This window comes from Lactuca sativa, chromosome 2 (genome assembly GCF_002870075.4).
Source record: "Lactuca sativa cultivar Salinas chromosome 2, Lsat_Salinas_v11, whole genome shotgun sequence".
Classification (NCBI taxonomy): domain Eukaryota; kingdom Viridiplantae; phylum Streptophyta; class Magnoliopsida; order Asterales; family Asteraceae; genus Lactuca; species Lactuca sativa.
In genome coordinates, this window is record NC_056624.2 from 186328292 (window position 1) to 186355091 (window position 26800).

At 39.4% G+C, this 26800-nt stretch overlaps 1 protein-coding gene, 1 long non-coding RNA gene and 1 pseudogene across 2 annotated transcripts; 2 read left to right on the forward strand and 1 right to left on the reverse strand.

Annotated features, from left to right (window-relative positions):
• Window positions 1–11143: 11143 nt before the first annotated feature.
• On the reverse strand, window positions 11144–13962 carry LOC122196515 (uncharacterized). Its single transcript, XR_006188359.2, has 3 exons — window positions 13822–13962; window positions 12794–13579; window positions 11144–12704 (listed from the first exon to the last, which is right to left on the reverse strand). It is a non-coding gene; the product is annotated as an uncharacterized LOC122196515 (long non-coding RNA).
• Window positions 13963–14166: 204 nt separating this feature from the next.
• Window positions 14167–15508, forward strand: LOC111876407 (transcription factor HHO2-like; annotated as a pseudogene).
• Window positions 15509–17467: 1959 nt separating this feature from the next.
• On the forward strand, window positions 17468–19998 carry LOC111876404 (putative pentatricopeptide repeat-containing protein At3g01580). The gene has a single exon (XM_023872923.2). The coding sequence runs from the start codon at window positions 17842–17844 to the stop codon at window positions 19912–19914; it is 2073 nt and encodes a 690-aa protein (XP_023728691.1). The 5' UTR covers window positions 17468–17841; the 3' UTR covers window positions 19915–19998.
• The last annotated feature ends 6802 nt before the right edge of the window (window positions 19999–26800 follow it).

Sequence of the window (26800 nt, forward strand, 5' to 3'; positions counted from 1 at the left end):
TAGGAATTCAGGTTGTGGATCGCCCGTAGGACTCGAGGGAGTCGGAATGAGGATCTTGAGAGCCAATGGCACATGGGTGTCTTCGTATTAGCAGTCAGTGGTAGGAAGTGTTGTAAGACTACAGGGCAGCCGTAGCATTCACTAGCAGTCAGCAATGGATGGTGATGTAAGACTATGGGTAAGCCGTAACATTCCTTAGTAGCTTCGTTAGCGAAGTTGGGGCGAGGCCCTTATTTCCTAGTGATCAGATAGGGATCGGGAATGGGTAGTGGATGAAAATGATAGGGATATTCCTGTATATCCCTAGAGAGGTGAGACCTTGGGAGAGGCCGCTCCAGGATATAGTTGGGTGAGACCCGTGGGCGAGGCCCGTATGAGGTTAGCAGTGTAGATGAACCTGGGAGCAGGGTTGCTCAGTAGTATGGTTGGGTGAGACCCGTGGGCAAGGCCCGTGAGTTTTAGCAGCACAGGTGGGACCTGGTAGGGACCTTAGTGTCAAGTTAGGGGATCGGGGATCCCAGGTTTGTAGTGCATGAATGGCAGAACTGATTGAGCAGTTATAGGTGGTCGAAGTTTCTTGGAAGTCGCTGGGAGCGACTAGTGGTGGTGTTGGGACTAGCTACCGGTGGGCGCCGGTAATCCAGACATTAATAGGTTGGTAGGGACCAGGGTGGTCTCAGTTCATCCGGAAGGCAGACAAGGAATAGCAGAATTTTCAGTCAGTAGTACTACGGGTAAGCAGTGTATGGTGGAATTCAGTTAGTTGAATCGAGGGGTGCTCGGCACCAAGTATTGGCAGAGAGGAGTGTCAGTGATTACTGACGGTGATGACCCGTTCTGGGAATAGCGGGGGTGATGGAGTTGGTGAAGGATAGGACCTTCACAATGTCAGAGGAAATAGTTGGATATGGAGCTTTGCCTTGGGAAGGCAAGGAATTTGCGCAAGTAAATAAGGGGTGAACCCCTATAGGTTCAGTGCAGTACTCGGTGAGTACCAGAAGGATTGTCGGTAGAGTAAGTTGTGTTTCTAAGTTGTTTAGGGTCAGGTTTGACCCGAGGTTTAACCGCGAGATTTATGTTAGTCAGAATGACCAGGTGGAAGACCAGTGAAGGTAGGCAGCTGGTGTTGGGATAATTGGTGGGTATTGGAGGCGGATCGCAGGCGGTGGGCCATGGCAAACTTCGAGGACGAAGTTTAATTTAAGTGGGGAAGAGTTGTAACACCCAAAGTTTTGAAGGCCAAGAAAGGAAAGAAAACCTTAAGTTTAGGGGTCGACTCGGCGAGTCCAAGGAGGGACTTGGCGAGTCCGAGCGGGATCTGGGTCGAGGAGTAAGTGACCGACTCGGCGAGTCGGCCAAGGTGACTCGACGAGATTAGTCTATATGTGGAAAACCCTAAATTCGGGACGTGGAGCCTATATAAACGTCTTAATCTTCTTCCTAGGGTTCCTTACTGCCTCTTTAGCCCTGGATACCAAACCCTAGCCGTCATATCCATTGATTGAGCCAATTATTGCCTTGAAGAGTGCTTTAAGCTTTGAGAAAGAAGAAGAATCTTGAGAGTGCAAAAAGGGGGCTGTAGATCCGGGATTGGGAAGACATTTATGAGCTTTTGGAGGTAATAAGCTAGTCCTTGGACTCCCTTGCACCTAGATCTATGTGTGTGTTAGGCATTCTTGGCATGATAGTAACCATTTCGAGCTAGAAGTCCAGATCTGAGGTTGCTACCTCAGATCCATGCTTGTTTTAGTCTAGTTTCCCATAAAGTATCTGCCCTTGAGTTGATTATGGAGCCTCCTTGCCTTAAACCCTAGTTTATGGTGTATTTTGCTTAGATCTCCTTCTCTACACATAAAGTTTGCAACTTTATGTGAGGAATAGGCTTGGGAAGGGTAGATCTACAGATTTGAGTCCCTGCATGACTCAAAAGTCCTCTGCATGTATGAAGGACTGGATGGACTCGGCGAGTCCTTTGAGTGGACTCGACGAGTAGCTTGAAGATGAGGAGGAACTCGACGAGTGGGATGAACAGCTCGTCGATTCGGATGAAGTTGGGCATGAACTCGGTGAGTTGGAAGAACAACTCGGCGAGTTGGATGAAGATTGCCTTGTACTCGGCGAGTCAGTTCTTGGACTCGGCGAGTCAGGTCACGGGACCCCAAACCCTTCGAGTTAAGACTCGAGTCAGTGAGTCGAGAAAGGACTCAGTGATTTGGACATGACAGGATTCGGGAATCAGCGGACTCGGCGAGTCAAGTCGCGATTGGAAGGACTTTGAGCATAAGAACTCGGCGAGTCAGTAATTGGACTCGGCGAGTAGGGTTGACCTGGAAGGTTGACTTTGACCAGGACTTTGACTTTGGCAAGAATTGACTTAGTTGACCTTTGAAGGTCAGTTAGACTAAGCGTTATGTTGATATTGGTAGCTCGAGGAGCTATTGGAGCAGCAGTTTGGAGTCAGTGGTCAGGTAGCGGTCAAAGGGATTAGCAGCAGCAGTTCAGCAGTATCAGGTGAGTTTCCCTTTGTATGAATGGGTCTACGGCCACAATGTCGGCCCATGTAGTTATGAGTAGAAGACCCGGGGGTTAGCCCTAGGCACAGTATGCTAGTATGATATTCGGGACGAGGTCTAATGATAGAGGGCGGGTGCCCAAGGAATGGTTTATGTGATAGTTTATACTTGTTGTCTGTGTGATACTTGTATGTGCCTGGTAGGGAGGTGAGTGTGGGCGAGGTCCCGTATCTCACCAATAGTAGAGTGTGGATGGTGTTCCACATCTCAGTAGTAGCAGAGCAGGGGGAGGCCCAAGTTAGGGAAGGAGTGAGGGTGAGTTGGGCCCGTACCTCACTATCAGTAGGAGTATGGACGGGGTTCCATGACTCATCAATAGCAGGACAAGGGCGGGGCCCAGAGATAGGCGAGGCCTTAGGACAAGATCAGTCAGTATGTGTTTAGCTTTATGTGATGTGATGTGATATGTTTACGTGCTATTATATGTTAGTGGGCGAGGCCTTGTGACTGGCGAGGCCTAAGTGAAACAGATCTGTATCCGAGCGGGGCTCGACGCCAGGCGGGGCCTGGAGCGGCGGGGCCGTTGTAACGGGTGAGGCCCGAAGTAGGGGGCGAGGCCCAGGATAGCGAGCATGGCCCAGTATGTGCAGTATGTGGTTATGCATGGTATGTGGTAGGGTGGGGAACTCACTAAGCTTCGTGCTTACGGTTTTCAGTTTTGGTTTCAGGTACTTCCAGTAGCGGATGATGGAGCTCGGGGTGATCGCATGACACACACCATAGTTTAGACAGCCTGGGAATGTTTACTCTGATAACAAACATGTATTTTGGAAACTAATACTCTGTTTATGTTTTGAAATGATGAGTTTGCTTATAGTAATGTTTTATTAAAAGAAATTTTTAGTCTTAAATTTTGGGACGTTACAATTATGGAGAGAAAGGATTAATTATGATTTATTAATATAATCTGAGAATAATATATTAAAGGAGAAATCATATTGTTTAATTAATATTATTCAAGAATTAATAAGAACTAAGTTTGTGACTAAATGAGATTAATTAAACTTAAGGGACTGGAATTGTAATTATAAGATAACTGCAATTGGGCCATGGATTATCTTATAACATAAGGTTGGACGAATTCTATGGGGAAACCCACTAGAAATCGTCCAAGGCTTGTTAATGAAGGAGTCCATGGGTTGCTTAGGGTTTAAGCATCCAAATTAGGGTTTCCTTGTTAGATAACCCTAATAGCCTCACTATTTAAAGGACCCTTATGGCTAAAAAACGTGGGGAACTTGTTGATTAGGGTTTCCACACGTTTTAGGGCAACCTCCTTCTCTTCTCTTCTTCATCCTCTTGCTCTTGGTGTTTGTGAACCATTAGAGGAGTGACATTTGTGACTCTAAGCTTTCTAAAGTCATTACAAGGAGGATTTGAGATTGTTATTGCTACATAACAATCAAGGTATGATCTAAACCCTTATTCATATGTTATATTGATTATCATATACTAGATCTAGGGTTTAAAGTCTTGGATGAATTGCATGTACAATAGAGAAACCTAGATCCAAGTATTAGGGTTTGTATGAGCACATAGGATGTTCTTATGGCCTAAACCCATCATCTGCAACTTTCTTTTTGACCCCATCAGCTAATTCTCGACCGATTTTAAATTTAACAGTCTGAGAAGATTACACTGATAATAAATGTGTAAAATTCATAACTTCTACATATGGACTCTTTTTTCGACTGTCTTTATATAATGAGCTCTTCAATTCTCATTTAGGTTGTGTCGGCTAAAAACCGACCGAGTAATGTAGCACTTGGTTCCTAGTACGTATTTCTTGTGGCTAATATTTTAATTTTATGCATTTTTGCCTTGGACTCGGCGAGTTGAAGGACCAACTCGCCGAGTAGGAGCGGGATAAGGCGTGGGGTTTGAACTTTGTACTCGGCGAGTAGACCCTGTTTGGACAAAAACCCTAATCCGGGAATTTGCACCCTATTTAAACGCTCTAACTTGGCCTCTTCAGTCCCTAACACTTCCAGATAGCTGTAGAGAGAAACCCTAGCCCCCATATTGTTCTTAAGAGTGATTTTGGCCTTGTGGAGAAGGATTGGAGCTTAGAGAAAGGAAGAAGAGGTTGAAGTGTGCAAGGAGGGGATGTAGATCTGGGATCTACACTGTGAGAAGCTTCCATTCAGGTAGAAAAGTTCTTACCTTGATCATTAGTTCATTAGATCCCCTTTTTGTCCCAAATTAGTGGTTTCAAGCCCTAAATCTTTAAATTCCATGTATTTATGCTTTAAGTTCTGAAAGGATTTCAGATTAGGACCTTATGGACATCCTAGAAGTATAAAGTCTCTGTGGTTGGGGTTATTGAGGTCCCTATTGAGTGTATGACCCATTAAGAAGCTTGGAATTGCCTTCTTGAGCTCATAGGGCCATGCATGCACGTAAAGTTTGCAACTTTACGTGATAAGCATGCCCTAGGAGCTTAGATCTATGGGTTAGAAGCGTTGCATGTCTCAGTTTTGGTCTATATGGGAAGTGGGTCGTAAAGACTCGGCGAGTTCTATGAAGATGGTCTTAGACTTGGCGAGTTGGTAGAACAACCCGGCGAGTCGTATGAAGATTGCCTGGAACTCGCCGAGTTATTCTTCAAACTCGGTGAGTCATATGAACTTTCATTGAGTAAGAAGGGATTTAAGTGTTGAAGGTCTAACCCTTTGTATCTGCACGAGGGGTCAACAGTGTAACGTAGTCCCAAAACCCCAAATCCTCTTGCGGATGTTCTGGTGAGGATTGGGAGCGAGTGGGGGACCTGCTCGTGGAACTCGGCGATTTGCTCTCGGACTCGGCGAGTCGGACCACGAGTCGGTTCCATAGTCCCGAGTAGTGAGTCAAGGGTGACTCAATGAGTGGAAAGAAGGACTTGGCGAGTATGACCGGGTTAGTAGGAGAAGGACTCGGCGAGTATGTGCCACGACTCGGTGAGTCCAGTCAACTGGAAGTTGACTTTGACCAAGAGTTGACCTTGGACCAAGGATGGGTCAGTCAATTGACCTAAGGGTATTTATGAGTGGCTAATCTATGTTTATGGGTTTGTAGCCGGAGGATTACCGGTGCAGTAACCAGACGTCTAGCGGTAAGACCTTCGGTAACTACTCTTCGAGGTGAGTTTCCTTCCAGTAGTAACGGGTATAAGGCACCAAGGTCGGCCCGTATAGATGAGACGTTAGTATTAGAGTGTGGGCCGAGCCCGTATCTCTTGGTTGAGTTGATTATGATATATGCCAGTATGATAGAATTGTCTATACTCGTTGTCTGTGTGATACTTGTATATTATGGGTTAGCAGCTGAGTGTGGGCGGGGCCGTATCTCTCTGAGAGTGGAGTGTGGGCGAGGCCCGTATCTCCCAGATAAAGGAGTGTGGGCGAGGCCCGTATCTCCCAGCTAGCGGAGTGTGGGCGAGGCCCGTATCTTCATGAGTGTGGGCGAGGCCCGTATCTCCTAGCTGTTTATTGTATGTTTATATGGTATGAGGTATTATGGGGGAACTCACTAAGCTTTGTGCTTACAGTTTTTAGTTTTGGTTTCAGGTCCCTCTTCTTCGAAGGGGAAGGAGTTGGCGCGGTAGCGGCCCATCACACACATGCCTCGTATTCCGCACTATGAGATCTTCTTGGGGATTTGTACTCTGACATTTATTATATTTTATGAAAATGTTTTCCAGACATGCGATATCTTTTATGAAATGTTATGATCGGTGAACGTTTTATTTCTAATGTTTTACTAAGTATATGTTTTAAAAATGAAATTTTTGGCTCGTATTTTTGGGACGTTACAAGTAAAATTCAATTTTCAAGTGGGGGGAATTGTAACGCCTGGTTTCTGGCATGATTTTATTTCAAATTTTTTTCATTTTCCTAGAGGACTCGGCGACTTGGAAGCCTCAACTCGACGTGTTGAAATCGTTTTGGCAGTGGAGTTTAATGTGTCAACTCAACGAGTTGAGGTGCCTCAACTCGGCGAATTGGTAACAGGGGAGGAAACCCTAATTTTATGGTTTTACACCCTATTTAAACACCTTAAGTCTCGGGTGTTGGCCTTATTTACAGCCTCCATAGTCCCTAACCCTAATCTCGAAACCCTAGATCCTCCATGAGTGTTGTGAGCTTATTGTGGGTGTGTTTTGGTGTGTTTTAAGCTCATTAAAGGAAGAGAAGTTTGGTGCAAGGTGGTGATTCAAGTAGGACCCTTCAGATCTTGATTCTTTGCACCATTTCCTGCATATTTCAGGTATAAAGTTCTAACCTTGCTTAATTTTTGATTAGATCTCTTTTTTGGGTTAGTTTATATGTTTTTAGTCATGTTGGGTAGTTGATGGAGTTGTAGGACATCCCAAGTGATATCCTTTCAGATCTATGATCCTAGTGAGCTCTTTTGGCATAAAGGTGTCAACTTTACAGTCTTAAGGGCTCCATGCATTCATTAAGTCTATCTTATGGCTTCTTTTGAGCATTTGAGCTTCTTCTAAGCATGCTTGATGGTAAAGTTGGAAACTTTATGTGGTCTTTCAGCTTTTAGGGCCATATTTACAATTTGGGGTTGTGCCTTCAGTGGTTTAGTGCTTAATGATTAAGTCCTTACCCTTTTAATCTTAGGGTTTGGGTTTTGAACCCATTTTGGTGGTTCTTAGGGGTAAAGTTGGAAACTTTACCCTTTGTGAGGCCATTTCAGTTAAGATCTAATTTATGAAGCTCTTAGTTTCGTTAAGAACAACTTAATGGATTAAGATGTTGAAATTTTGGAGAACTCGACGAGTTTATGGAAGAACTCAGCGAGGTGGATCAGTTTCTCCCGACTTTGCAGACTGATAGATAAACTCGGCGAGTTGAGTCAACTCGGATTGTAGACTTTGACTTTGACTTTAGTCTTTGACCAAGTTTGACCTATACTGAACTTAAGGAAACCTTTTATGTTTAGGAGCTGAGTAGAGTCGATATTCAGAGACGGGATCTGTTCAGCTACCTTTCTGTATTCGAGGTAAGTTTCCTTACCGGGTTTAGCGGGTCGAAGGCACCAAGGCTGGCCCATGTTTATATTATGTTGTTACTATGCTAGTTGTCTCCGTGACTCTTGCATGTGTTGTGTTTATAGGTTTTTCAGGGTTAAGGCACGATGTCGGGCGGGGCTTGATGGATATTTGTATGCTATGTATCTATGTGATTATTGAATGTGTATGTGTTTATTTTGATATATTTTATTGTATGATGGGTGAGGCCCATTTTATCGAGCTCAACTCGACGTCGGGCGGGGCCCACTGCCAGACGGGGTCCAAAGCCAGGCGGGGCCCACTATATGTTTATTGTATGTTTGGTATGTGGTATTTTGGGGGAAATCACTAAGATTTGTGCTTACGATTTTTAGTTTATGTTTCAGGTACTTCCGGTTGTAAAGGGAAGAGCTCGGGGTGACTGCATTGCGCACACACACCATTGAGATATCGCTATGATGTTTTACTCTGATTTATGATAACTTGATACATTGGTTTTATTCATGTGTTTGGATGTTATGGGAAAATACTATTTTATTTATTATTAAACGAAAATTTTTTTGGGACCATATTTTTGGATGTTACACAACCACTCCAGGAGAGTTTCTAATACCATATCTAGCATAAAGATGGAAGCTTTATAGATATGCATGTCCAATACATGTCTAGAATCCATTTTAGATCAAAATGAGCTAAATATGACCAAAAACTCATGCAAGGTCAAGAAACCCAACCAAAGTCTAGATCTACAATATATGTTGCTCATGGGACTCAGAAGAGTCATAAAGTTGCCAACTTTATGTGTTCCTTCCATTCAATCTTGCTTAAACATGAAGAATATGGGAAATATCTTAGATCTAACCACTTCAAGCCATAAAGTTTGAGCCTTTGTCACTTAAAAAAGTCCAGAAGCAATGTGAGATGTTGAAGACATTGTTTCCTTGCAAGACCCACCAATATAGCACCTTCTTCTCTTCTTCTCCAAGCCACAAATGCTCCAAAAGACCACAAGTCACCAAGGGATTTAGGGCTAGGGTTTCTCTAAGGTAAAAGGGTGTTAAGAGGTTGGTAATGAACCCCAGAAATGACATAGAGGGGTTTAAATACGAAGGGTAACCCTAAAAGAATCATGTGCTTGGGCCAGAATAGCTGCCACGCCTTGGGAACCTTTGGCCACTCCATGGCGGTCCAATAATAAATGCGTGCTTTCCTTCAATGCCATGCCGTGGCACAAAGTTTTTTCCCCAAAACTCCATCTTTAGCCCTTGAAGATATAAAGTTAAACCAGTCTGGAACACAGGTGTTACAAACTCGAATAAAAAAAACTTCTTTTGGTAATTTTATTTTAAAGAAAAATTTATACTTTCAAGATTTTTTAGATTTTAGGTTTTTTATTTTATGTAATTTACATGTGTCCCAAATCATCCTCCTTGCTATTTGGTGTTTGTAAGCCATTAGAGGAGTGACAATTGTGACTCTAGAGCTCCAAGACAACAAGATCAAACAAGAGATTCAAATGTATGATTCTAGATCTGATTTAGTATTCTTCTTATACCTAATTAGTCATTAGAAGTCTTGGATTCAAAGCATGTTTAATTAGAAAGCCTAAATCCAAGCATTAGGGTTTTGCATGCGCACATAGGAAAGTTCTTATGGCTAAAACCCATCATTTATAGGTTACTAATTTTTTCCGACGTTATGCGAACAAGACTTGCTATCTACAAGAAAACCAAATCAAAAATTCGCGTTCAATAGAAAATGTTCATTTATAAAGCAATTGTTTGGGCACAACCATCTTGTAAGACTTCTTTCCCAATTATATCATATATGCTAAAAAAAATTAACGCCGGTTTCGAATGATGAAATCATTACTTCTATGTATTGTTGATGACATGAAGAATCGATTTATTTATTTTAACAAAAATGAGATGCGAGAGGTAGGCAATGTTTCTTATCAATTCAAAAATGTACAACGAAAATTTATCAACTAGCATTCGGCATGAGACCAAACTCATGAGATGAAGGATTTCAGAGCGAATAACATGAGAATGTCTTTACTAGTTTGGTAAAGCTGTGATTATCCTCTATTGTGGTCGATATTTACTCAACCTACAATTAACGACATCCACCAATTGCTTATGACACATGAAAACAAACATTTATTCATGGAATGCTTGGTAGTATTGATTGTATGCATTGAGAGTGATCAAAGTGCTCTAATGTGTGGCGCAGTCTATTCATGCGAGGTGATAAAAAAACAAGTGACGATAATTTTAGAAGCAATATACCGGTAGCGTTAAATGATCTTTGGCTATGATATGCAATTTTTAGTGCATCAGTGCCAACAACGAAATCAATTTTCTAACAAAGACATCAATGTTCTAAACCAATCGTCGATATTCTACCACAACTACTTTCGAAAATCGTATGATGTGCAGATTCAAGTGAACAAAACATTATATAAACGTAGGTACTATCTTACTAATATGATATATCCAAATTTAGTTACATTTGTGAAACCATTCTCATGTACAAACGGAGAAAGATGATTAAAGTTTAATTTTGCCCAATAATCAATTAGGAAGGATGTCGAACGACCTTTGGTGTTCTAAAGTGATGTTGGCTGATAGTTACACTTTTGACATGGTCATTCAAACGTACAAAAATATATAGTATGATATATGCATGCATCATATTATATGATATAATTATATAAAATGAAGGAAAAACGATTTATCACTACAATAAAAATAAAAATTTACCATTCTAGAGGTTACACCCACCGGCCTAACATTGGCAACAATTGGTGGTTGAAACTTGAATCGTTTTCCTTTCCTTTTCGCTATTTTTTTTTAATTTCAATTCTATCTTATTTATGATTGAGATGGCCAACATAGCCAATAAACAATGTCTAATAAAACCCAACTTGCATCGACAATAAAAGAAAATCCATAACTTAAAAGTTTGGTGCCAAAACTTCAAAAAACACAAATACAATCTCAATGTGTAAAAAAAGGGAGGTTTTAGAAAAACAAGAAAAAATAGGGAGGCAATGTGTAAATTTATATAAACAGCTTCGTCTTTGCGTCTTTGCCTATTGGCTTTGCTTGTGAAGTTCTTTACAGAGAGAGAGAAAGAGGGGGGAAAGAAAGAGAGCGACCACATTCTTTATTCCTCTCACAATTTCCCCCAAATGCTTCGCCGAATTCTAACTGAAATACATTCTGGGTCCGAATCTTTTTCTTCTTTCGATCAAATCTAAACAAACTTGCCCTCAAGGTACAAAGATCAGTCGTCTAATTTCACATTCTTTATGAAGTTATGAATCTTTAGTCAGGTGCGTATTCTTATCTCATTATGCTCACTGATATGAGGATCTTGAATGGATGATTTCAACCGTCGATTTTAAGTTTAGTTTATCAGTATTGCATGAACTTGTTGATTTTCTTTTCCGAGCGATTCTTTGTTTGTTGTTGATGTTCATAAATCTTTGATTGTGGTTTGATTTTCAAGGGTTTGCGTACAGAACTGTAATTGAACTGATCACTTGTAGAAAAAAACGATAATGTACCTGAAATGTATGTTAAACTTATAATATTCTTCCCCAAACTTGTAATTTTGTTGAGTTTACGCAGAAATGATGATTAAATTCATATTCAAGAAAGTTGCAGATTATTGTGCCTAATTCGATCGTGGTTGAATCGGTGTAGATGGATTCGCTTATCGACGGAGTTCGTTCTTTGCCACCCAGCCATAACTCTGCCACCATGTCAACCTTCAATCCGCGTTCAAGAAGCCGACCTCCTCATCCGCGCTCTGCAAAACAATCAAACCGAGAAATATCTCCATCTTCATCCCATTTCTTACCAGATATCTCCACAATGTCTGTTGCAAGTTCGTATAAAACCTCCAAGGATTACATCGAAAAGGAAGCCATACCATCTACCCACTCAAAACCTAATTCTGCACCCGATAAACGGAAACCAGATGTTCAATCGGCGAGAGATTACTTCCATAACCACATCCTAGAGGTGGAAGCTAAATTCGGAAGCAAACAGCCCATCAATCCACCAATGGGCATGAACACAGATCGTGGGCATGGTCATGGTCATGGTCCTGTTCCTAGCGCAAGCCCACAAAACAGTTTCTATTCCGTCACACAGTTTTCAGAAGCCAAAGAAAGCTTCACCAGCACAGAGGTGAGCGAGTTTGCAAGCACAATCGGTAAGGATGACGAAAGTGGTCAAATCAGTGGTCAAACTAGCGACTATCTTGAAAGCAACAAGACAAGTAGTATATACAGAGAAAGCACTGGAAGCGATCTAAGTGATGATAGTACCTCAAGCAGTTTCAATAGCGCCATTTTCAAACCCCACAAACAAAACGATACAAGATGGGAAGCAATTCAAATCGTAAGATCCAGAAACGAAACTGGTATGATAGAAATCAGAAACTTTAGACATCTAAAGAGATTGGGATGTGGAGACATAGGAAGTGTTTATCTTTCTGAGTTAATCGGGACACAAAACTACTTCGCCATGAAAGTGATGGACAAAACTGCCCTCGCAAGCAGGAATAAGCTCTTGAGGGCACAAACGGAAAAGGAAATCCTGCAATCTCTTGATCACCCGTTTCTCCCCACTTTATATGCACATTTTGACACCGAAAAGTTGTCATGTTTAGTCATGGAGTATTGTCCAGGTGGCGATTTGCATGCTCTCCGCCAAAAACAACCTGGAAAGTTCTTCCCGGAGCACGCAGTCAGGTTAGCAGTTGTTCTCCTTCTCCATTTTTGAGTTTGACTTGAAATCTTTCATAATTTAACCTTCAAAATTTCCATTTTTATGTAGGTTTTATGTAGCAGAAGTGCTCCTTGCTTTGGAGTATCTGCATATGCTTGGGATCATTTACAGAGACCTTAAACCAGAGAATGTGTTGGTGAGGGAAGATGGTCACATAATGCTCTCAGATTTCGATCTCTCTTTGAGATGTGTTGTGAACCCAAAACTGGTTAGATCCATGAGAACCACCACCACCACCACTGTGGAACCGAAAACCTCCGATTCCCGTGATCAGCCTGCCTGTATCGAACCATCTTGCATGGTTCAGCCATCCTGTATGCAACCCTCCTGTTTCAGTCCCCGTTTCATGAGCAAACCCAAGAAAGAAAAGAGATCGAAACCAAAAACAGAGATTTACAACCAAGCGATTCCATTACCTGAGCTGATTGCAGAGCCGACAAATGCCCGGTCGATGTCGTTTGTTGGGACCCACGAGTATCTGGCACCGGAGATCATCAAGGGTGAAGGGCATGGGAGTGCCGTGGATTGGTGGACGTTTGGGGTTTTTCTGTACGAGCTTTTGTTTGGTAAAACTCCGTTCAAAGGGGCGAGTAATCGGGCGACGTTGTTCAATGTGGTGGGGCATCCGTTGAGGTTTCCAGAAACGCCGTCGGTTAGCTTTGCAGCGAGGGATTTGATTAGGGGGTTATTGGTGAAAGAACCGCAGCATCGGCTTGCTTACAGGAGAGGGGCGACGGAGATTAAACAGCACCCATTTTTTCAGAGTGTGAATTGGGCGTTGATCCGTTGTGCCACTCCGCCAGATATTCCGATTCCGTCGCCGGAGAGAGTAGAGGTTAAGCCTACTGGTAGCTACTTAGAGATTGATTTCTTTTAGGTCTCAATTGTGTAATGTGTAATGTGTAGTGTAAAGAACCTCATGGAAATATGCATCTTGTCACTTGTGTGTGTTGTAGTCGAGTACTCAAGTCTATGTATATGTGGTTGGATAGAGGCTTGTGCCAAGAGGTGCACACACTCCCATAAAAAGGTTTTTTTTTGAAAGAAAAACTCTTGAAATCAGATTTGTGAGAAACGGATCGGACCGGTTTGAACCGGAAGGGAAATAGATAAACCGTGTATTAACGTTTTTGTTTTTTAAATCACCTCTTTTATTTAGGTAGAAACTTGTCCTGATATTGGTAGTTTTGAGGTTCACATTACTGCAAAATGAAAAAAACAGTAGAAATGTATCTTTGTTATTAGACAAAACTTCAAAAATGGTCCTTATAGTTTTAGAAAATATCAAGTTTAATTTCTAAGTTCAAAAAACCTCACAGATGGTCCCTATAGTTTTAAAACTTTTAACAAACAGTTATGCCCTTTCTATTTCTTTTTAAAATTAATTTTACCTAATTCTATTTTAAAAAATAGAAAAACAAAATAAATAATTCATTGGACTCACCTCCTCTCTCTCTCTCAACATAAAAAACGCACATCGTCTTCTTCATCTGTTTGGGGATTTGGTGGAACGAACAAATCAGAAGCGATGAGAAGTTCCGATGGTGGTCATTCAAATCGCAAGGAGAGACAAAGCGGTCGATCTCCGGCGACCCTCTGAGGCTTTAACTTTCATCATCTCCGGTTGAGAGCTAAGGGAACAGGTCTTCGTCTTCGTCTGTTCGGAGAAGCTGAAATCACGAATGGAAGGTTGCGATCAGGAAGCTCCAATGGTGGAGTGTGGTTCTGCAGTAGTTAAGGGGATAATCTCGGATACTGCGGACAAACTGTTTGATAATCTGTTTTGGAAATGATTAACGCTAGTACAAATCAATTTATCTATTGCTTTCTTCTTTCAGCAATCATTACATTAAAAGAGGAGACGATTGTTTTGAAGAAATCATCAAACCCTGAGCCAGTACTTGAAGAATTCATACCCCTTAAGAACACTAGTGATGAAGATGCAAAACTCAAAATCATCAGTAAAGAAAAGTGCGGTGGAGACAAGAAGAATTGGTTGAGCACCACTCAGCTTTGGAACAATCCAAATCCAAACACAAATCAAACCTAAATTTGGAAACCAAAATCAATTCATCAAATTACCAAAAAGGTAAATTAAAAGGGTACATGATCGATCGTGTACCATAAGCCGTTTCATAAGCAAATAACTGAAAGCATTATGAAATATTAATATGTGTGATCGCAGAGAACTGATGAAGAAGATGATGGAATGATCGGCGATCCATATCCCACAAAAGCATTTATCCCGTATAAGGGAATTTGTGGGTTTACATTGGTGGAGGAAGATAAGGAGGAATCACCGATTCCAGGGCTCTCTCTTATCACCCCTGGAATCAAGAATCCAGTGAGGGGAAACCTTTTACTTACAAAAACCATTTCCAATTCCAGATTGCTTCCTTGTTCTTCACCAAATGCTCAACAAAAATCTAGAAAACAAATAAGATGCTGGTCAACAGAGCTGCATAGACGATTTGTCAATGCCTTACAGCAACTCGGTGGTTCACAAAGTTAGCCCTCAAAAAATCTTCATCTTTTTTCCCTAATTTTTAACTGAAGTTTCAGCAATTTTAACTGAATTTTGAATCTTTTGCAGCTGCAACTCCTAAGCAGATTAGAGAGCTTATGCAAGTCGATGGGCTTACAAATGATGAAGTCAAAAGCCATTTGCAAGTGAGTTGATTTTTTTTAAAATTCACATGATAAAGCTCTAAACTTTTTCGCAAATATAAACTTTTTTTATATTCTTTAAGTGAACTGTAGAAATCCAGACTTCATACACGAAGACTTCCACCATCCTCTAACACTTCATCTGCAAATCAATCTGGTGTCGTTTTGGGAGGATTATGGATGGGTTCCCAAGATTCATATGTTGAATAATCATCAAAGAATGGAATCTCTAATTCCGGTTCCCCTGATGGCCCACTCCTTATCGGCGCCACCATCACCACCGGTGACAATAGCGATGGTGAAGATGAGAGAGAGAGAGAGAGAGAGAGAGAGAGAGAGAGAGATAGAGAGGAGGTAGCCCAATGAATTATTTATTTTGGTTTTCTATTTTTTAAAATAGGATTAGGTAAAATTAATTCTAAAAAGAAATAGAAAGGGTATATTAGTCTTTTTATGTGGCTAAAGGACTGTTTGTTAAAAGTTTTGAAACCATAAGGACCATCTATGAAGTTTTTTGAACTTAGAGATTAAACTTGATATTTTCTAAAACAACAGGGGCCATTTTTGAAGTTTTGTCTTGTTATTATTAAGACAGGAGACCAATTGTCCATGAAAAAGAGTAATATCTACCAAAGTTTTCAAGCGGGATCTTACCCAAGATCATTTTATACTTAACAATTTTATTTTTATTATGCTTTTTGACATGAATAAGCAAGCTAATCTCATTAACATATCTAGGAATCACAAATACAAAAGATTTTTACTATGTAATCATAAAATACGTTTGGCATATTGAAAATGGTGAATGATTTGCTTTTAAAATTCAGGATGATCACAATTTATGTAGTGTTCGAGGTTTTGAATTGTTTGCATGAGATATTGCACTTTATGTTATATTTATTAAGTTTAATCGGTTGTAATTAATTAAAATTAATAAAATTTTCGTATTTCCATATCCATATCTTAAATTTGGGATATGAATTCGGATGTCCTAATGAATACGATCATCCTGCCTATGGTAAATTCACGAAAACTCGAAAAGTAAAGGATACGTTCCAATAGCAAAAATCGTGAGATCCTCGTTAGGATACCAAACCGTACATATCCCTAGGTTTCAAATTCTTATATATATAACTCGCAAACGTGTTCCCATGGCGACCATAAGACATGCAGCTCCATATGCTCTCTACTCTTGGCTTGAAACAAGCAGTTCAAACATCAATTTTGTCAAAAACATGGGTTTTTTTGTGGACTCGGATACCGGTTCTTAAATTCAACTTCGTTGATTTCAATAAACTCTGTTTTCGATAAGTTCGTCAATACGGTTTTATGTTATCGTGATGAATCAATCAAGCTGGATAGATTATTAACCTTCAGGCATCCTAAGGTGTGCAGTGCCGAGATTTTAAACAATGTTCTTGATTACGCTTTTTCACAGGGTGTGAAGCAGTTAGAAGCAAACATCTGTCACAGTCGACCACACCTGGCCGGTTAGTCTGCATGCATATATCGTCTGAGTCCTTGACACATTTGAAGCTAGTTAGCGAGAGCAGTACTAGTTGCATGTTTCTGGAGCTAAGATCAGGATCATTTAGGAATCTGACTATTTTATATCTGAAACGAGCACTTATCACTAATCTTGATACATTCCCAGTGTTGAAGATCTTGACATTGCTTTATTGTTATATTAACAGTTAACACAGTGAGTAAAACGAACACTTATAACAAAACTTTTTCATTATATTTCCTAAGACAACTTCATAAGCACTAATACGAGGATAAATACAATAGCTAGCCACCAACAAGCCTACAATAATTTGTAACAATGCAACTTTCTGCCTCTGTGTGGGTCATAATTTTTTACTTTTTTCATATTCTCCTTCAATAGTGACTTGGTGGGTCAACCCATTTGAAAATTTTTGCAGTTTTGATCGAGATCTTTGCAACCTAATCCACTAAAACGTCTTCAATTTTTTTAATAAAAATTAATAAACTAGGGTTTTTTATGTCATTTTACTAATTATAAAATATACCCCCGATTTTCTTCTCTCCAAAAAGCTTTGTTTATAACAAAACTAGGTGTAACACCTATGTATTACATGGGTTAATTAAAAAATTAAATATAAAGGTCTAAATATTTAGAAAAATTTGGATTTATAAGAAAACAAAAACAAATAATGAATTATCAAAATTGATTTTTTTATCTTTTAAATATAAATAAACAAACAAAATAAATTAATGAACTTTAATTTAGAAATTTAGAAATAAAAAGATAAGTCCATTAATAAAATTGATATTTATTTATTACTATATTTTTATAATTATTACATTAAAATAGAAAAACTTTTAAAATTACGTGGAAAAAAATTAATTCATAGCCACGTAATTATATTTGGCAAATTGAATGACGTATGAACAAAAAAATAAAATCATTTGGTTAGATTCAAAAAATCCTTACAAGCAAAAATGAAACAATCTAACTGCAACGAGTAATCATCAAGATAAGCTAAGATTGGCCGGCGAATCAATCGCCGTCTCTGATTGATATCACTTTGCTTCACAGCAAACGAAGAATCCAAAATAGCACCGTGAAAGCACTAAGAAACGGGAGATTTTCATTTTTTCGGAACACAAACATAGAAACTGAAATGAAAAAAAGTGTTAAGATATCAGTCAGCCTCAAGGACATTTAGGTTTGCACATTGGTTTTTCTATTTTAACGACTAATGTAAGCAGTTAAAACCTAGTCGATTGTATTCAATCAAGGTGCTAATTTTTGAAATTTCAATTTCTTCGAATGAAAAGGAGGGAACTTATTCTTGATCTTTTTAGATTATGTAGCAGTTGTAGCTCCGTCATACAATTGCATTCTCTCACCATCAAGACTGGGTTTGTTCAAGATAGTTTTATTGCCGCCAAGTTGAGTAACTGCTATATCAAATATTCATCGCTTGAAGCCACACGCAAGCTGTTTGATGAAACGCTTCAACCAACTGTGTATATATGGAATTCCCTCCTGAAATGTTACTGTATGAAGAAGTCATATGTAGAAACTCTTCAGCTCTTTCGTGATATGTTGTCTGTTGAAATACCTGACCAGGCTACCATATCGATTGCTTTAAAGGCATGCTCTGGATTGTGGGAGCTCGGGTATGGAAGAATGCTTCATGGGTTTGTTAAAAAGAAGTATGAGATGGATTCGGATTTATTTGTGGGGTCTGCTCTGATTGACATGTATACAAAAAGTGGACGATTGGATGAAGCTTTAAGAGTTTTCGAGGAATATCCAGATCCAGATACTGTTATGTGGACTCACATTATTACTGGATATCAGCAGAATAGCGACTCATATTTAGCACTAGAGTTCTTTTCAAGAATGTTAATGGAGGGGCATGTAAGTCCTGACTCAGTAACACTTGTTAGTGTTCTTTGCGCCTATGCACAGTTACCAGATCTTATGGCTGCAAGTTGTGTTCATGGATTTGTGATTAAGAAGGGCTTTGAAAATGTTCTTTCAGTTTGTAATGCTTTACTGAATGTTTACTCAAAATCTGGTTCACTAGTTTCTGCAGCTACTTTATTTAGGAAAATGGAAGAAAGAGATGCCATTTCTTGGGCTTCTATGGTTTCTTGTTATGCTCATAATGAAGCTGCTGATGACGCATTAAATCTTTTCAATGAAATGATGTGTAAAAGGGTTGAACCCAATCTGGTGTCTGTTATAAGTGCTCTTCAAGCATGTGAAGCCATGTGTAACTTAGAAGAAGGCAAGAAGATCCATGAAGTTGCTGTAAGAAAAGGGTTTGAGTTAGATGTGTTTGTCTCTACAGCTCTAATTGACATGTACATGTTCTGCTCTTCCCCTGATGAAGCCATGGAACTCTTTGAAAGGATGCCTAAGAAAGATGTAGTTTCTTGGATAGCTTTGTTAAATGGATGTGTCCAAAACGGAATGGCATATAAGTCAATGGAGGTTTTTGTTAACATGTTGTCTATCAAAATCCAACCAGATGCTATTCTTATGGTGAAAATCCTCACATCTTGTTCAGAATTAGGAGTTCTTCAACAAGCTATGTGCCTTCATGGGTATGTCATCAAACATGGCTTTGAAGATCATTCCTTTGTTGGAGCTTCACTCATTGATTCTTACTCTAAATGTGGTAGTTTGCATAACGCCATTAAAGTATTCAAAGCTATAGATGATAAAGATATTGTGATTTGGAGCACAATGATTGCAGGTTATGGAATTCATGGGAAGGGGAGGGAAGCTCTTGACTTATTCAATTCCATGGTCAAGATTTCAAGAATCAAACCAAACAACGTGACATTCCTTTCGATTTTATCTGCATGCAGCCATGCAGGGTTGGTTAAAGAAGGTATGGAAGTCTTCAATATCATGGTAAATGAGTATCAACTACCACCTGAATTAAATCATTATGCAATAATGGTTGACTTATTTGGGCGTATGGGAGAACTTGATAAGGCGATTGAAGTTATTAATGATATGCATGTAGCAGTTGGGCCTCAGATATGGGGTGCTTTGATTGGTGCATGTAGGATTCATCATAACACAAAATTGGGAAAGATTGCAGCAAGTAAACTGTTTGGTTATGATTCGAGTCATGTTGGGTACTTGATTCTGTTATCAAATATGCATGCTGTCAATAAGGATTGGGATAATGTATTGAAACTTAGATCAATGATTAAAAGAAATAAGTTGACTAAGGTAAATGGTCAAAGTGCAATTGAGGTAAAGAGTGAGGTTCATAGTTTTACTGTGGATGATAGATTTCACCCTCTGGGGGAGACTATTCGTGGGTTGCTTAGGTCATTGGAAGTGACAATGAGGGAAGAAGGTTATAACTTATAATGTAACTACTTTCATAACCTGTTGTTTTCTTTGCTACACTCCATTACTTCCTCCAAAACAAGAAATTTTCATTATATTTCAAAATGACTGTTTCATATTTGATGTTACTATGCAAGTGGATGAACACATTTTTATCTGTTCAAATTACAAGGCATTGATTGGTTATTGCATTGATGATGATTAAACTGTTATTTTATGGTGTATATTAAATTTAATATACTTAAAAAATGTAACTAGAAATTCAACTTACGAATGGGCCATCCTTTTTTGGTAAGCTCATGGATTTATTCATGTTTTTTAGTTCTCAGTTCACTAAGTGGTTTTCTTATTGTAGTATTTGTAGTGTCACTTTATGTAAGCAGAAATTACATAAGTATGATAAAATCCCCATATTATTAGTATTGGTGGTGTTACAAAAAGGTCATAAACGACATTTTTTGGATTTTTTTTATTGAGCATTAAACATGATATTTTCTATTTTTGTCCTTTGAGCTATATTTTCAAGTGTTTTTTTCTTACTTTTCAAGCTGCAGATTGGGAGGAAAAGGAATATATTGAAGACCCGGATCGACTAAAGCTAGAGGTAGGTAGCAGAGTTTATGCTATCATGTTTAAACGTAAAAAACAACAACTTACTTTCATTTATTTTCTTTATTATAGTATCCTTTTAAAACTTTGTACTTTGAAAAATCTACCCATGTATGACAATGTTATTCAAATAGAAAACAATTTTTGCTACTATAGTTGCGTAGATTTTTCTAAGCAAAATGTCTTAATAAGAAAAAAAATTACAATAAAATGCTACAATTGATTAGATTTTTCAAAGTAAAACGACTTAATATGAAAGTGGAGTGTTGTATTAGAAAGAAATGAAAGTAAGATGGTATAAAAACAAATAAGTAGAACTATGTTGTTATTTATTGCATTTAGCACTATGTTTTATGCTTCTTATATTATTTTGGAATCTGTTAAAAAGGAATTATAATTTGAAATCCGTACCAATATACGCAGTGTACTTTTTTTACCATAAAAGCAACATGTTTTCATTCTTTTTGATTTCCAGTAATAGCAATATGCTTTGTTTTATACAATTTAGTAAAAAAGATATTAAAAAAAAAAAAAAAAAACTTTTTCACCTTTGAAATTGATTTCCAGGGGAGCTTTGCAACAATTTTTATTAGTTGTAGGGCCCAAGCATGTCTACATCTGGAAGGCAATGGTATGGTTGTAAAGGGCAATGTACTTTATTTTTTTAGGTTTCACTCAACTAATATGGTTGTGTGTCAAAGGACAATATACTTTATTTTATTGGGTTTCACCCAACTGATATGGTTCTGTGCCAAAGGGCAATGAACTTTTATTTCACCCCTTTTAGTATTTGTATACATGACCCACAAACAAAACGATGAAACAACGAAACAACAAAAAACATCTAACCTGTGCAATGCATGGGCCTCTTTACTAGTTCTACATAAATTATGCCAATATATTCATCCAGTCACACCCATTTCAATGAGAATTCTAGCTACTCTTGAGAAAAACTTACCATAATTAGGTAAGAGTCATTGGAGGCTATAAAATGAAAACTCAATTTGCTTATAAATCACTTAAATAATTTGTTTTATATGCTCAAAAACCTTAAATCTTGATATGTTTTTCTAAAATTATTTCAACAGTCTTGAAAAAAAAAATCACTATTGAACAAGGGTTTCTTGAAGTTTTAGTTATTGGTTTTATATGCTTAAAAAACACAAATCTTGACCCTTTCTCGGTTTCTAAGTAATTTATAATTTTGGTATTTATTTCATACCTTGTATAGAGCTCACTCTGTTGGCCCACCACATAGTGCATTGCCCTGTCTCCTTGGGCCGCTTCCAATGATATATTTCGTCATGCTAGCACTATGTTCTCATAATCTTCTAACTCCGCCAACCATCATTTTCGGTCTTTTGGCCCCGCCGGCCACTCAGTGAAGTTTGCCACAGTGCATACCGTTATTAGCACTGTTTTTTAGAACGACATATACATCATCTTGATGTCAAAAATGCTTTTTTGAATAAGGATCTTACTTATGAGGTTTTCATGAAACTTCACGGTTATATCCATACCTCTAATCCTAATCACGTATGTCGGCATCGAAAGGCTCTTTATGGTCTTAAACAATCCTTATGGGCTTGGTATCAACGTTTTGATGTCTATCTCCTCCTTAGGATTATTAGCAGCAAATCTGATACATCCCTTTTCACTTTCCATCAACGTCTTGATACTATCTATATATTTCTCTATGTTGATGATATTATCCTTGATGTCTCCTCCCCAACTCTCATTTGGTTTGTCATCTCTTGGCTATCTACCGAGTTTGCTATGACTGATCCGGGTTCGTTTTCGTTTTTTTTCTAGGCATTTCTACATCAAGATCATCTTATGGTCCTTTTCTTTGTCAAACTATCTTTTCCCGTAACATTCTCTCACGTGTTGATATGCTCACATGTAATCCCTATAACACTCCTACTAACACAAAATCCAAATTATCCTCTGCTCGTAAACTTGTTCTCAATCTGACTCTTTATTGTAGCCTCGTTGGAGTCCTTCGCTAACATTCACCCATCTTGATATAGCCTATTTCATCCATTAAGTTTGTCTTTGCCTTTATAAGTATGATCCACAAGAACCTCATATGAATGCTTTGAAACGTATAATTCGCTATATTTAAGGAACAATATTTCATGGTCTTCAACTTCCTTCGTCTTTAGTGGATCGTCCATCTTCGGTTGACTGTTTGGGAACTATTTTCTGAATTACATTGCTTTTAGTTTTCTGGTTTAACCATAAGCTTCTCGTGGATTCAGCCCTTAATTGCTCTAGATATTTTAGTGTAACATCCAACAATTTCATGGAAAATTTAAACTTTTTAAACAATCCAAATCATCACTTGTTTACAAAAATAGTTTTTCAAAACATGTCTATCATCAAAGTTTTCCCAAAATCATAAACAAAACATGATGGTGCATGATCAAGCCTTCGCTTTCCCGCGATCATCTGAGGTACCTGAAACATAACCCAAAACTATAAGCCCAAAGCTTAGTGACTTTCCCCAAAGTACCAACCTAATACAAAACAACATAATAACAATAAACAACATGCATACAAAGCCGTCAGTCTAACTGAAACGTCCCGTTGGCCTACAATCTACCTGGTACGCTCACTGAACCTTCAGCATGAATGGTACGCCACATCGGGCCTTCAACCCATCTGGACCATTCTCCGGGCCTTCGGCCTGACTGGTACGCCTCACTAGCCTTCAGTTTATCCGGGACTCCTAGGTCTGTTGGCCTTCAACACAAAGTAGGTCCACCTCAACCCAACCACACATACACCGTGTCGACACACATATATAACAGATAATCACACAATTTACCAGTTAATAACAAGCAGACAGATCTTACAGATCACTAAGCATAACATCATCATATCTAACAGATCACTACAATACTCAATCATACGATAAACAAGATAACAATCCAAAAGGGCTAACCTTGGTGCCTTCTACCCAAAAGTACCATGAGGAACACTCACCTCACACTGCTGAATCACACTGAAAGCCTCCGACTGCTAGCTCACTAAAATCCCCACGCTATCACAACATAAAACTCATCTAATCAATACTTAGATTACATTCTAAGCTAATAGTCGAATATTAGGGTAAATGGCCACTTTAGTCTTTTTCCTTAGTTGGGCTAAGACCCAAACCCAAATCTTAATCCAAAAGGCCCACCACTAAATAACCATCCAAGGCCCATAATTGGCCCAATTTTCCAAATTGGTCCCAACTCCTATTTAGGCCTCACCCCAAGGCCCAACGCTTCACTTAGCCTAAAACACCCAAAATCATATGGACCAATAAGGGTCCAAGCATCCAAACCCAAAAGGTGGCCCAAAGCTTGAAGCCTAAACTCGAAAACCCAATAGGCTGAGTACGCGGGGCGTACCCAACTGTACGCTCAACGTACTCCACCTTGACCAAAACGCGATGCCGACCACCTACGCCCAGCGTACGCCGTGGTACGCCCACATACGTGGTGGCCATGCACAACTTCGAAAAAGGCTTATTCTATACAGACCAAACGTCCACAAACCAGATCCATGTCCAAGAAGTTGCTCTTAACCATAAAGTTTCCAACTTTATGGTTATGCATGCATCATTAAGACTCAAAACCATCCTCCTAGTTGGTCTTAACAACTAAGGACCACTACCTTTTCATGCAAACACTAAATGAGTCAACAAAAGCATTTTTATGGCTTAACACAACTCAAATCTTCTGAAAAGGTAGCTCCTTTGGTCTTAGAGTAGCATTTACTCATCAAGTCCAAGAAAAAGGGGACAAACTCATAAAACTCCATATTGCTAGATCTCTAAGATATACAAATAAAGTTCAAGACTTTAAACCTTCTAGAGCTCCCCAAAGAGATGAAGTTCTCAGATCTACAAGCTTGAATCCCACACCAAAGCTTCTCAAAGGATCCCTTCTTCTTTCTTCAACACTAAGAACACACACACACTTAAGTTCAACACACACAAGGGCTAAGGCTAGCAAAATCGACTCAAAGAAGGTGGAGGCTGAAAGGGTGAAGGAAATGAGGCTATAAGGGGGATTATATAGGGCTCAACCCTAAAAATTAGGGTTTTCCAAGTCTAATGAGTACGCCCCACGTACGTTGATGTACGCCCTGCATACCAGGGCACGCGCCTAGTATGCTAAGCGTACACTCGTACGCATGGCGTACTCTTATCCTTTCAAAATTACGGTTTTGCCACTAGGGCTTCTCATGGCTACTTTCTTCTATCACAGGGACCAAATTGACATAAATTAAAACCATAAGGATGGGTTTGGAAGTACCTGAATACCGGGGTGTTACATTTAGTGTGTTTAAGATTTAGTTTTTATTGCATCAACGGCTAGGATCAGATGTGTACGTATGTTCAAATCAGATGTCTTCAAATCCTATTAAAATCACTCAATAACACAATTTCTAGGATTATTCGGGTTTGTCATGTTGATATTTGCATCACACATTTCTGGGATTTTTTTATGGTTTCTTAAACACATACATAAATCCTTTTCGTGAGAGACAATTTATAAGCCAAGGAGACAGTGGGAGGCAAATTGACCTTGAAGAGCTTCAAGAGTCAAGCGGTAAAGGAACCTCAAACACTAGCGACCAACCTGAGGAGGAAACTCCTATTGAGCCGATAGATGAGTCCGGACCATCAAGGCATTCCACTAGAGTTCAGAACACACCTGATTTTTATTATGGTTATCACATCACTACTTAAGGTGATACATTTATCAGTGATAGTACACTGATAGATTTGGACGAACCTAATAATTACAAGGAAGCCATGGCAGGCCTCGAGTCTGCTAAATGGATGGAGGCTATGGACAGCGAGATTCAGTCCATGTATGACAATCAAGTTTGGAACTTGGTTGACAGTGTACCAGGTCGTAAGACAGTTGGGTGCAAATGGATCTTCAAGAAGAAGACGATATGGATGGGAAGGTGCATACTTACAAAGCGCGACTGGTGGCGAAGGGCTTTACTGAAACTCCATGAGTTGACTATGATGAGACCTTCTCACCAGTAGCGAAGATTAAGTCTATTAGGGTTCTGCTAGCCATAGCTGCATTTCATGATTATGAAATATGGCAAATGGATGTCAAAAACGCTTTCCTTAATGAAAAGTTGGCTGAGGATGTTTACATGAATCGGCTATAGGGTTTTGTCGATGTAAAGTACCCTAATAGAGTGTGTAAGCTTGAGAAATCCATTTATGGATTGAAACAAGCATCTCGCAGATGGAATCTTTGCTTCGATGAGAAAGTCAAAGAGTTTGGCTTTTCGAGGAGCGAGGATGAGTCCTGTGTATATGTTAGGGCTAGTGGGAGTATAGTTAGTTTTGTGGTACTGTATGTGGATGACATACTACTCATTGGAAATGACATCCCAACTTTGCAGGAGATTAAGTCCTGGCTTGGGAAGTGTTTCGCTATGAAGGACCTTGGAGAAGCTGTCTATATCCTAGATATAAGAATACTGAGAGACATGAGTAAAAGACTAATTGGACTAATGTCAGAGTACATACTTGGATAAGGTGTTAAAGTGGTTCAACATAGAGAATTCCAAGAAAGGAGACTTACCGATCCAACACAATGCCAGATTGTGTAAGACTCAGAGTCTGAGTACAAAGGCTGAGATAGCTAAGATGAGTCGATTACCATATGCTTCCGCTGTTGGCTCGATCATGTATGCTATGACTTGTATTCGTCCTGATGTGGCCTTTGCTTTGAGCATGGTCAGCAGATATCAGGGAAACCTTGGCAAGGCTCATTGGATTGCGGTAAAAAATATTCTCAAGTACCTACGGAGGACTAAGGACTGGGTTCTTACCCTCAGTGGGAGTGATGACTTAAGAGTAGCAGGGTATAGCGATGCTAGTTTTCAGATTGATAGGGATAATTTCTGCTCTCAGTCGGGCTGGGTCTTTAGCCTGAATGGAGGAGCAATTACTTGGAAAAGTTCCAAACAGGAGACAGTAACTGATTCTACTTGTAAATCAGAGTACATAGCAACGAGTGAAGCAGCAAAGGAGGTGATATGGCTGAAGAACATCATTGGAGACCTTGGAGTTGTACCAGCTATACAGGAGCCTATGGAGATTTTCTGTGACAGCAATAGTACGGTTGCCTTAGCCAAGGAACCAAGAGATCATGGTAGACCCAGTAAATGACAGAAAATATCACTTCATAAGACACAAGATATAATAAGGACTCATCGTGGCAAAGAGGGTATCGTCAGAAGAGAACCCTGCAGATCCCCTCACGAAGGG